Source organism: Homalodisca vitripennis, chromosome 4 (genome assembly GCF_021130785.1).
Source record: "Homalodisca vitripennis isolate AUS2020 chromosome 4, UT_GWSS_2.1, whole genome shotgun sequence".
Lineage (NCBI taxonomy): Eukaryota > Metazoa > Arthropoda > Insecta > Hemiptera > Cicadellidae > Homalodisca > Homalodisca vitripennis.
This window is the reverse complement of record NC_060210.1, coordinates 81990132-82001945: the sequence shown is the minus strand read 5'-3', so window position 1 is coordinate 82001945 and position 11814 is coordinate 81990132. Positions and strand designations below refer to the sequence as shown.

Here is an 11814-nt window from a genome sequence, read left to right as displayed (position 1 = left end):
CTGTTTCAAGATTTGTGTGACCATTTTTATCCATTCAAATTTTGTTTTCTAATTTCCAATTTTTTTTAATGCTGCTCTTTCAGTGTCACTTGAATACTTTTAGTAATCCATCACTTTTATTTATTTAACTTTTTTATAAATTTTAATAAGGTTTATGCTTTTTAAGGTAGGCTTTTTATACCTAGCATTTTATTTCTTAAAAATTTTAACAAAGAGGTGTTATAATGTTTAATAAAATAATACACAGTGTTAAAAATTTTTAAATTTCAATCTATAATTGATAAATCAAACAGAACAGTTTTAAACAATGAGTTGACATTGATTTGGACAGATTGGTATATTTCTGCGAGTTTTACTGTGTTACTAGCAGTTACCTGCAGTTCCGCATGCAAATTCCTGTTGGAAAACAGGAAACTGTATTCACTTAAACTTTTTCTATGATATTATAAACACTCCTGAGCCCTAACAGAACCGATTCATATTATCATAAACTAGATTTACTTTGGCTTGTTGTGTTGTTGCCAATGGTTTGGCTAAATGTTTACATTTTTAAAAGCACATAATTCTAGCCTATTATAGATTTCAAATATTACAACACCAAGAGCCTTGGTGGTCTCTGCTTCCCTTCTAATCATAAAACATGATATTAATAGATATTATTCTTTATTGAACATATTCTTAGAGAACAGTACAATCGTCAGATTTTATTTTGTTACAGCAGGTTAGTAAGTTCTGTTTAAAAATTCATTTATTGTGTAAAATGGATGATCTTGAAACCAGAGTTTTAGTTTGTGTCCAAACTGCAGTCGGTCACTCCTCTTCAGTTCTAGTGGGAGGGCGTTCCACAGCTTTGCTCCGACATACGTTGGCTTCTTCTCTGTGGACGCTAGGCGGTGAGCTGGAAGATGGTAGTTTGCAGCATGCCGAGTGTTGTAGTCATGTTGCTGTGCTCCAGTCATCACTTCATCGGATGATTTCAGGTGTACATAGGTCACAGCTTCTAGGATGTATAGGTTAACCACAGTGAGAATCTTCAATTCTTGAAAGGCTTGCCTGCATGATTCTCTTGTGCGTAGGCTTGCAAGGATCCGAATTGCTCTCTTTTGGTGTATTAGGACCCGTTGCAGGTTGCCTAGTGTGGTACCTCCCCAGACTGCTATACCGTATCGAAGATGTGATTCGTAGAGAGTATAGTATGTAGTTTTAGCTGTTCCTAGGTCACTGATATGTTTCATCCTGCGGATCACGTACAGTCCTGCGCTAAGCCTTTTACAGAGGTTGTCAATGTGGTGTGTCCATGTCAGAGAGTCATCTATTGTCACTCCGAGATACTTTGAAGTGCTGATTTCCTCCAGTTCAGGCAGTCCTCCTACAGTATCTTTGTGTCTTCCAAAGAATAGCTGTTTTGTTTTTGTCTCGTTTACAACAAGGTCATTGCCATGGCAATATTGCACTGCCATATTAACAGCCGTGTAAGCAGCTATCTCTAGCTCGTCTTGATTCGTTTTCCCGAGCAGAAGCACAGTATCATCAGCATACATCAGTGTACTGCTGAAATCCTCCAAGTACTGAGGAAAATCGTTTGTGTAGAGGATAAAGAGGACTGGTCCAAGAACAGAGCCTTGCGGCACTCCTCGAGTGATGGCTTGTAGTCCTGAGCATATTTGGCGTGTAACTCCTTTGGCGGTGTATTTCACTTCTGTCATCTGGCTTCGTCCTGTGAGAAAGCTTCGGAACCATTCCAGGGATTGTCCTCGTATTCCAAGCGTAGCTAGTTTTGATAGCAGGTGGTCGTGGCTAAGGCAGTCGAAGGCTTTGCTCTAGTCAAGGAATATGGCTGTGGAAGTGTTTCCATCTTCGAGTTGATCAGCTAAAAACTCTACCAGACTTATCAAAGCAGCTGTAGTTGATCTACCTGGTAAGAAACCGTGTTGATGTGGAGTCATTGATAAACGTTCTAAAATCCTATTAAGAACAAGCTTTTCAATTACTTTAGAGAAGGTTGGTATCAATGATATAGGGCGGTAGTTTGCAGGTTGTGTGGTGGGTCCTTGTTTGTATTTGGGGTAGACTTTAGCTATTTTTAATGCAGATCGGAATATTCCTCGGCTAAATGAACTATTGATAATTTCTGTTAAGGGATCGACAAGCTCCTCTTTGCAGATTTTCAGGAGTCTTGTAGAGACATTGTCGTAACCGGTAGAGGTTTTTACCTTCAATGATTGAATGAGTTTAGTCATTTCCTCTCTGTTTGTTGGTTGAAGTATCAAAGTTGGGACATTAAAATTTTCTGCTGGTGTTATTTTCTGTAAATTAGTGTGTCCATTCAGTTGAATGGTTTCGTGGGCTATATTGGTAAAGAACATGTTAAGGTGATCAGCAATCAGTTTTGGTTCCTGTACATGTTTTCCGTGGATATCCAGTGCTAAAGGTAGGGACTTCTCATCTTTTGATTTCCTTTCAGAATTTATAATTTGCCAAAGAGTTTTTGATTTGTTACCTGACCTTAACACTGTTTCTGCATGGTCTTGTTTCCTAAGGAGTTTCAGCCTCAAGTCATAGTCTTTTTTGAGTCTTGACATTATCAATTTGTCATTTTCACTTCCTGATATATTGTACCTTTCTTGTGCTTCGAGAAACTGTCTTTTCATGTGTATTGCAATTTGGTCAGTTAATGTGTATTTGGGTTTTTTAATTTTATACCTGATTAATGGACATGTAGAGTCTATCGAGTTTAGGAGTATTTTTTGAAAATTGTTGTATGTTTCTTCTATGTCCTTTGCGTGGTAGACTGTTGACCAGTCTTGCTGGCTAAGATAATATTTCAGGTGAAGTAGATTCCGTTCACACATATTTCTTTGTTCGATAGTGGGCGGTGAAGGTGATTTTCTATTACAGTTGATTGTGCAGAGTTGACCTGTGTGGTCTGATATCCCAGTGTTGACTATTTCTACATTGAGGTCCTCGAGCGTAATATTGGTACAGATACAATCAATTGACGTTGCTGAAGTTGGCGTTATTCTTGTTGGTGGCAGGTCTAGTCTCTGGATATCATGTCCGCTCAACATATTCCTCATCAGAGTGTATTAATGATTTTTTGTTATACTGTCAATGTTAACATCCCCCATTGATGATTATTGGATTGTTTGTTGGAATACTTTCTAAGACATCTGAGACTATCTCCAGACTAGCTTCAATGTTTCCCTGATTCCTGTAAATTCCAACAAGAAAAATGCAGCATTTTCCAAGTTTCACTCTAACTGCCGCTACTTCACAGACCAGTTCCTCACAGAGATCATGCGTGTTGTGTATTTCAGCATCATCTTTCAAGTGGGTTTTGCAGAAAATAGCTACTCCTCCTTTGCGATAACGCTCTCTGCTGAATTCTGCAGCTAACACATATCCTATTAGCCTTGTGTTTCCAATTATTTCCTTATGTTGTCCATGTTCTGTTAGGATTACGAGATCCGGTTCTAAGCTGGCAAGGAAAGTATTAAGGCGCTCGATTTTATTAGAGATTTTGTCAGTGTTTTGGTGGAGAACAGTAAGTGTATTTCCTAGTCATTCTTTGGTGTTTTTCATTTGAAGTATTCCTAAAAAATTGTGAGAATTTGGATTAGTCTTGGAGATAGTCTGATTATTGGTTGAGGTGACTTCTTCAAGTGCTGTGTTTTGTTGTTCTTCACAATGTGGTAATAAGGGATGATTGTCGAGTTCTAGATTTGATGCCTGTCTTTTATCGTTATCGTGGGTTTTTGTCTCGGCAATTCTTAGTAACTCTTTGTAAAATTGAATGTGTTTGTTGAAGAAATCTTCATAACTCTCTCCTGCCATTCTCTTTTTTGCATTCATTGGGGGTTCCTTGCTTATAGACGGATTTGATATCTTTACTGGACTTGGATTGGTGCTGGCTCTATTGCTTGGTGTTATTGCATTGAGATTTCCTCTATGTTTAGCCACCTGTAGGGAGATGCTGACATGAGGTCTCTGTGTTGTTGGCACATTACATATGAGGGGGCTAGAATCAAAACTCGCCATGTCCAATTTTTTGAGAAATTGAGTTAGGAGTGTGATCTTAATCTCTATGCATGTCTCTATTCAGATGTGTAGATAGTTTGAATCAAAACTTGCCAAAACCTGTTTAAATATATAGTTAAATATCAGGGTTAGAAACATAACTGGTCTTGTCCAACACGCTGTTGGAATCAAAACCGGCCTTGTCCACTTGGTAACAAAACTCGCCATGTCCCTTAGAAACAGATGGCTGATTAAGTTGACAGAATCATAACTGACCATTTTAATATTACAACTCTTTACCTTTTAATTTGGAACAGTTTCCTAGTTTTTAATTACTATGGAAACTACATGGTGGAAATTGAAAAAAAAAAAATACTAACAGCTGGCAATAGCATTTTATTGTTGTTCTTTGGAATGAGATGTATTTGTAGTAGGTTCTAAATCTAACCTATACACTGTTATTCTTGTTTTAATTACCTTGCTAGGAGCATTATATTAGTTATGGAACCACAATCGAACATGGTAAGGACAGTGAAATTTTTGATTGGAAGCTTAGCAAGAATGACATGCTTAAGCGCACAACAAATTGGCATTTCCAATTTAATAAATCGAAAATGATTTTTATTAAAAGATCAAGAAATAGTGGTGTCGTTGTTAGAGGCGAAGAGCATTATAGGAGCGATTTTGGTAAATACAAGCGTGTTTGTAAGAAAGGGAAGTCCATTAATTTTATGTCTAAAGTGTTTGTTTCTTCCAATGTCAAAGTAAAACCCGAAAAACTCAATGATGTGGATAATTGATTGAAAAAACATTTCGGTAAAGATTGGCAAAATGAACCTTCACTATTATACTATAAACAAGATTTGACATCAGCTGATCATGTTGTGAATAATAATAATGGCAATGATGAAGATTGGTGTGAACCACAAGAGTTTATTGAGGAAGCTACGGTATAGCTTTATTTTCAAGCCTAATGAAGCCTTTTATTTAGCCTTTAAATAAATTTTATTACTTTTTTAGCAAAACAACTAGTTTAGATTTTGTAACACTGTACAGTTTTGTAACAATAAAAGTGTGTTTTTTCTCAAACCTGTAAACGTTTCATTATTATTACTAGCAATAAAACCAATTTTTTCTCTCTTTCTCAGCAACAAAATTAGCCATGTCCTTGAAGGTAAGAAACAAAACTAGTTATGTCCAACAGTTTGTAACAAAACTTGCCATGTCCAAACTATTTTATGCTATAAAGTCCTTTATTCAACCTTTTAGACTTGAAATGGATCTTATTAGACATTACTTTCATCCTTTAACACATTAATTTCCATAAAAACTATGTTGCAAAAGAGAAAATATCCCAAACAGTTTTTTTGGATTTCTGAACATTTACCCATAATGGACATGACGAGTTTTGATTCTAGCCCCCTCATATTTTTTTACTGCTTCGTTCTTGATTTTGTGCATTATTTCGACAACTGTCTGAAATTAATGGATTACCATCTTCAGTGTTAGATTTGTGATCTAGCTGTTTTCTTATTTTAGCTACGTCTCCTGAAGTCTTGCCTTTCTTGTTTTGGTTGAGCTGAGCTGGGTAGGATGTAGGCCTGACAGGAGAGCTTTGTAGGTTTGTCAAAACCTCAGGTACCTTTTTGTTATTGTCTAGCTGAGTTTGGAAGTTTAGCACATGTTTTTCTATTCCTTCTTGGCTGATTTTTAGCTGTGCTAGTTCAGCTAAGACGTCTGTGGAGTAACTGGGCTCTGGTTGTCGTGTGGAGCTTGTTTGCATTCCTACATCTTTAAATGTCTTGGCTACATCTTTTTTGTTTTCTTCTGTTTGCATCATTTTCTGCTTCTTTACGACAGCCTGTAGCCTATTAATTTCTTTTTCTTGGTTGTTTATTAAGGTTTCCTTTTCTAAATCTTGCTCTTCAAAAGTTTCTGCAAGATCTTCCCTTAGGCGTCGCTCTTTGGCTAGGTGCTCTTCTGCTTTTCTTAATGTATCTACTAAAGTAAGGTTTCTTTGTGTTAGAGTCTCATTATCTTTTTCAAGCTCTTCTATTCTCATTTCAAATTTAATTTCTTCTGCCTGTTTCAAATTTCCGAGTAGTTGAGCTAGTTGAGAGTTTTAGAAGGTTAAGTCAAGCACATCTTGTCTCAGCTTCTGGTTTTCTGCAAGAAGCGTATGTCCAACTTCAGCTGCTAGAGTAAGAGAGCTTTCAAGGTCATCCGTGTTTTGTAGTTGATCCACTTTAGAACAGATGTCCTCCATCGGGTGTTGTCCATGTTGGTGTGTTATTTTCTCCTCAGTAGATGGAGGAGTGGTGTTTGGAGTTTGATAGGCTTTGTGAGCTGTATAAGCCTCTAGCAAAGCTTTATTAAATAATTTGTTTCTGAAATTATCAGATAAAGGCTGACCAAAAGTGGGAAGGTTGTCTAGGTAGGGAAATAAGTTTGAACTGTTTACCTTTGAGGTAGTGTTGTCTTCAAAAAATAGCAGTTCAAACTTTGGTGGTTTGTTTTCAACATTTAGGATTTTTGTAATTGTTGAGGGCCAATGTTGGAAGTTTTTAATTTTAGCAAACACCAGGTCTCCCACTGCATAGGCTGGCTGCTTGTTGTCCATTTTTAACAAGTATCAGGAAGAGAGAAAATAATGGGAAATAAGTTTCGGGCTTCACAGTTTTGGAGCTATGCTTTGGCTGGTTGCTTCTGTCAGGTTAGATTAAAAGGAATCTAACACATGTGTTTCGTTTATCAACGTTCAAACCAAATGCATCATAACAAGAATATTGTATTAGACAAAAAAAAAGCATTTATTTAAATATTTACTGCAACACCAGTTGTCATGTTGGAGACTGTTGTATATGTAGTTGTATGCCAAAGCTACCATAGAATGGATGATGTTAGCATAAAATGGCATGATGCTGTTTAGAAAATAGTGTTACCATCATTGTTCACTGCACAGGAAATACAGGCTGAGATTATGTAATATTTGTTGCAAACGGCTTCTAACAAGAATGTGCACAGCAAGAGGAAGGTAACATGTGGATGTATAGTGACAGTTGCCACTCGTGTGTTTCAGTCACCACTAATATCAAGGTGATCACATCACTAGGTGTTGAGTGCTTGCACGAGACTTAGTGAGTAAAAAATGGCAACTCTCAGTGTGTATTTCATTGGCTGGCATTGGTATCATTAATATCTTAACAGTTGTGTGTCAAACTTTCCTATGAGTTGAGAAACTGGTCAGTGAGTAAATTGAAAGTTAAAGGCAAGACCACTTCACTGTAAAACATACAGTTTAAAACTAAAAAGTCTTGAGTGAAAGGTAATGAATTAACCTACTGATTCTGAAATTTAAAGTATGTTTAGAACAACACTCTCAAAGCAATATGCAAAAAAGTTGTTCTGCCTTACACATCACAATAAATATGTGATATTTTTGCCTACCATTTAAAACATCATCAAACTCCACTTTTAGAGGTTTGACTTGTACTCTCGAAACTCATTTGGCATTGATAATAGTAAATATTTTGTGCAAGATTAGGGAATGAGGTAATTTATAAATAAGAGTTTTACATATATAACATGTACATTGTATTTTTTGTATTATAGTTAGTATTTTTTATGTTTAGTTTATTTAAATAAATACAGTATTTTAATTAATTCTTGTATATATTTATTTTGTGCCTTTATTCTTACTCTATCTTATTTTTGTTATTAATTAGGTTTTTATTGTAAATAACATTAAAATCAATAAAAATACTGTTTTAGTAGTTTGATTTCTAACCATTAAACATGATTTTTATACATCCAAATTTATTCATTCACTGTTTTGTGTTCGTTAATAATTAAAGTTTAATTGTACATAACATTGAAATCAATAAAAAGTACTGTTTTATTCATTTGATATTTTTAACCATTAAAAATTTATTTTTGTATATCCAAATGTGAATGTTGCAGTTAAGGGTGCAAATTAGTATGAAAAGCTGTTACTAATTTCAAGTATCATCATACCTAAATACACAAGATATTTGCCACAAATATTTTAGTCTGAAATACATTGTGTTCATTGCCCAGTATTTTTGATATCGTTACCTTGTTATTGTAAGCGCATCGTTAATTTTCATTATCTATCTCCCAATTTTAGATTTTATTTTTCTTTAACTAATTAAATTAAAAAAGCAAACCAATAAAACTGTCTTTTTATGCCCAATTTAACAAGATTGGAAAGTATTTATAGTATCTGGGGGTGTGCTAATACCTCAAGCTTAGGGCTAACACGCACTACAGCGGCCGCGGCCACGGCCACGACAGCGGCCAGTTTAACATTAAGAACAATGTAACAACACGCACCAAGCGGTTGCGGCCACGACGCGGCCACCTGGCCGCCGCGACAAGAATTTTCTGTCTTGGCCGCCGCGGCCACATGTTTTTACGCGGCCAATGAAAACACGCAGTTAGATGAGACAACGCGCACTGTCAAGCGACCAGTGCGCGGCCAGATACAGTCGAGGTGAGTCTTGTTTGAGGTTAAGTTTTAGATTTGAATGGCTGAGGTTGAATTTGATACCGAAAGGTTCATTTTAGCTATTAAAGAAAGGCCATCTTTGTGGAATATGTTATTAGACGAGTATAGTGACAAAAACATAAAGAAGAAGATGTGGGAGGAAGTTACTCTTTTGTTTGGGGGCAGTGGGTGCTCCAACACAACTGAAAAAATAAACTATGTAAGTAAATTTTTAATTTATTACACATCACTAAAACAACTTAACATTGTGCCTATTCAAATGTAATAATATTAGTTAATTTCCACTGCTCTTGAGTGACATAGAAGTAGTTTTGCGATGAGACTGTCCTTCTCACAGATAGTTCTTTTGCCACGGCACTGCTCCTTCATTGACAAAATATTCAGCTAGGATGTTTCTTGTGTTTGAGTTGTACTGACGATTGCGATGTGTACTTTCAGAGTCATCGTTGTCAGTTGGGAATTTGTACAATGTGTCCCACAAACTGTAAACCATCCCTACTTCGTACATAATTGTGCAAAATACAACACGCTTTAACAATGTCTATAGCCAAATCAACATCCACATTCAAAGGCCTGTGAAATATGCGCCATTTATTGGCTAGTATGCCAAACGTACACTCAACATATCGTCTGGCTCGACAGTGGCGATAATTAAATGTCCTTTTAGTGTCATTGAGCTGTTTTCCAATGAAAGGGCACAACACTCTGTGTGACAATGAGAAGGCGTCGTCGGCAAGAAACACAAAAGGGATGGGTGTAGACGACGAACTTGAAATCGCTCTGTCCTCTGGGAGATCAATGGTATCAGCAAGTATTCTTTGGTGTAATGCAGATTGTTGGAATATTGTAGAGTCTCCACACTTTCCATAAGAGCCAACATCTATAAAAACAAATTTATAGTCAGCATCTGTCACTGCCATAAGGACGATGGAAAAGTAATGTTTGTAGTTGAAATACAATGATGCACTATTTGGGGGTTTCACAATCCTTATATGCTTTCCATCAACCGCGCCTAAACAATTTGGAAAGTTTGCTCGGTTTTCAAATTCTGAAGCAATTCTCAACCAGTCATCTTTGGAAGGTTCGGGTAGGCATTCATTTTTGAGAACATTCCATAACGCTGAGCAAACTCTTGCAACAATCTCTTTTATGGTAGTAGCTCCAAGTCGATAGGAATGGTGCAAGTCCACAAATGAATTTCCAGTGGCGAGATACCTTGAAAAAAACACATATACAGTTATTTTATGTAAAAATCAATGCTACAAAATGTGGCAATAAAAAATATTGAACACCTACGTGTTGATCTCTGCTTGGTAATTTTTAATTTCAAATTTCGCAATGGATTAAATTGAAAGCACCAGCTGCTTTGGCCCCCACTTCTAAATGGTTAATTTACAAAATTGGAAAAATCGAAGTGTTTTTTTATAATTTAAAAATTTATTTTTAAGCAATTTTCTAAGAAAAATATTTTTTGCTGATTTTGTAAAACGCGTTTTTTAAAGAGGTATTAAACACATTTTTTTCATTATTCAGTGAACTTCGATTAATCGAGCTTCTTTCGACCGAGACTTGTGTTGCACCGAGAGCCGCCAACAGTTGGCCTTGAGTAGCAACAGAGTATAGAGGGGAGGGGAGCTCCCTTAACGTTGGGCTGCTACTTTCAATTTTGAACCGTATAGTTTAAAAGTTTTATTGTTTCAATTTTGAAAATTCTTTCAACTAATGTGATTTATTTTATTGTATGTGAATTTAAAACATCAAACCACTTTATCAATTCTAGTACCCAGTAAATTCTTAATTCCAGAAATTTAAATGTTTATTACATTTACTACTCCGTCTATTAGTTTCAACTATAATGTTTCTATTAACCGAGATTCTCATTATCCGAGATTACTACAAGCCTGTAATCCCCGGTTAATCGAGGATCTACTGCACTTGTGTTATTTACTTATTACCCTTATAAGATTGAAAAGAAACAACCAAATTGTTTTATTACAGGTATGACCCTTCAGAAGAAGTGGAAGAACATCAAAGATTCATACGCCAGAGAGAAGCGGAGGCTGAGTGGAGTAAAAAGTGGTTCGGCTGCTGAGAGGAAAACACCTTACGTGTTTTATAATACACTTACATTTTTAAACACCAACAATCCCCCCACAAACACACATTCAAAATGTTGATCGTCAGGATCCGGATAATACAGATCTTTTACATTTAGACATTGAAGCCCCTGCCGCGAACCCAGATCCAACCGGGCCGTATGAAACGCGGGTTTTAGCAAAAAAACGTAAACCTAAAGACGAAGTGGGACAACAATTGGTAAAAATACTCAAAGATTCGGCTGAGGAACGGCGTAACCGTGAAATTGAACTGACATCTGATGAGGACAGGTTGTTCCTCATGTCTCTAGTTTCAGATTTAAAAAGAGTTCCTGAACACTTAAAACTATCTGTTAAACGTCAGCTTATGGCAGTTCTGGAACAAAATCAGGTAACTCCAGCAGGAAGAACTTCATATACAGGGTACGCACAAAATCAAAATTACCAGTACCCGTCTCACTCGGGCAGTAACGCTCAATTCGCTCCAGGCTACTCCACAACCCCATATGGATATCCTTCCCGCCAACACACTTCAACCCCATTATCATCTGGAGCACCTAGTGAATACAGTGGAGGTGACATAAACAGTGCTGAGTCTCCAATATTCACATGTTTCGACGCAACTGAATAAACAATCACACTTCAGTTTGGATTTACTACATAGTTTTTGTATAATGATTATCTCTTGGTTTTGTCATTTGTTTTATTACATAATCATTAATTTGTATTAATTAATATAAATAAACATACCTTAATGTAACCAGTAGTTTTTCTTCAACTCCTATGCATGGCCGCATTGATGTGTCTGTTCCCCTTATACTATCTGCAATCTTGTTGAGTAGCTGATCAAAACTAGCAACAGACATTCTTGTATAGTTGAAAATTTTCTCTTCATATAGCCGTAACTCATAAAAGAATGTAAAAAACTGTCCTCTTGTAGGCCTTGATTGCAGCATAGGGTGTATCCAATACCTCCTTCTTCTACGTTTAATGTAGTGCCTGTACACATGCACTGTTACGGCTATCTCTTCGACGTCCATTAACGCAACTGGGACACAGCGGCCAGAGCAGACAAGGAGAACTACTGGCCGCGCGGCCAGCCGCCGTGTTGGTCGCTGACACTGGTCGCTGGTCGCGGTCGTGGCCGTGGCCGCGGCCGCTGTAGTGCGTGTT

At 36.8% G+C, this 11814-nt stretch overlaps 1 protein-coding gene across 1 annotated transcript; it reads right to left on the bottom strand.

The window, feature by feature from the left end:
- Positions 1-8745: 8745 nt before the first annotated feature.
- Positions 8746-11814, bottom strand: LOC124359638 (protein ALP1-like). The gene is made up of 2 exons (XM_046812544.1): positions 11392-11814; positions 8746-9760 (listed from the first exon to the last, which is right to left on the bottom strand). The coding sequence occupies exons 1-2, from the start codon at positions 11679-11681 to the stop codon at positions 8995-8997; spliced, it is 1056 nt and encodes a 351-aa protein (XP_046668500.1). The 5' UTR covers positions 11682-11814; the 3' UTR covers positions 8746-8994.

What these genes read in the sequence shown, in the direction of transcription:
- LOC124359638 (XM_046812544.1), bottom strand. Translation starts at nt 11,681, where the DNA reads ATGGACGTCGAAGAGATAGCCGTAACAGTGCATGTGTACAGGCACTAC. An exon ending in AAACTACTGGTTACATTAAG is followed by an intron (nt 9,761 to 11,391) that starts GTATGTTTATTT and finishes GTTTTTTTCAAG; the next exon opens with GTATCTCGCCACTGGAAATT.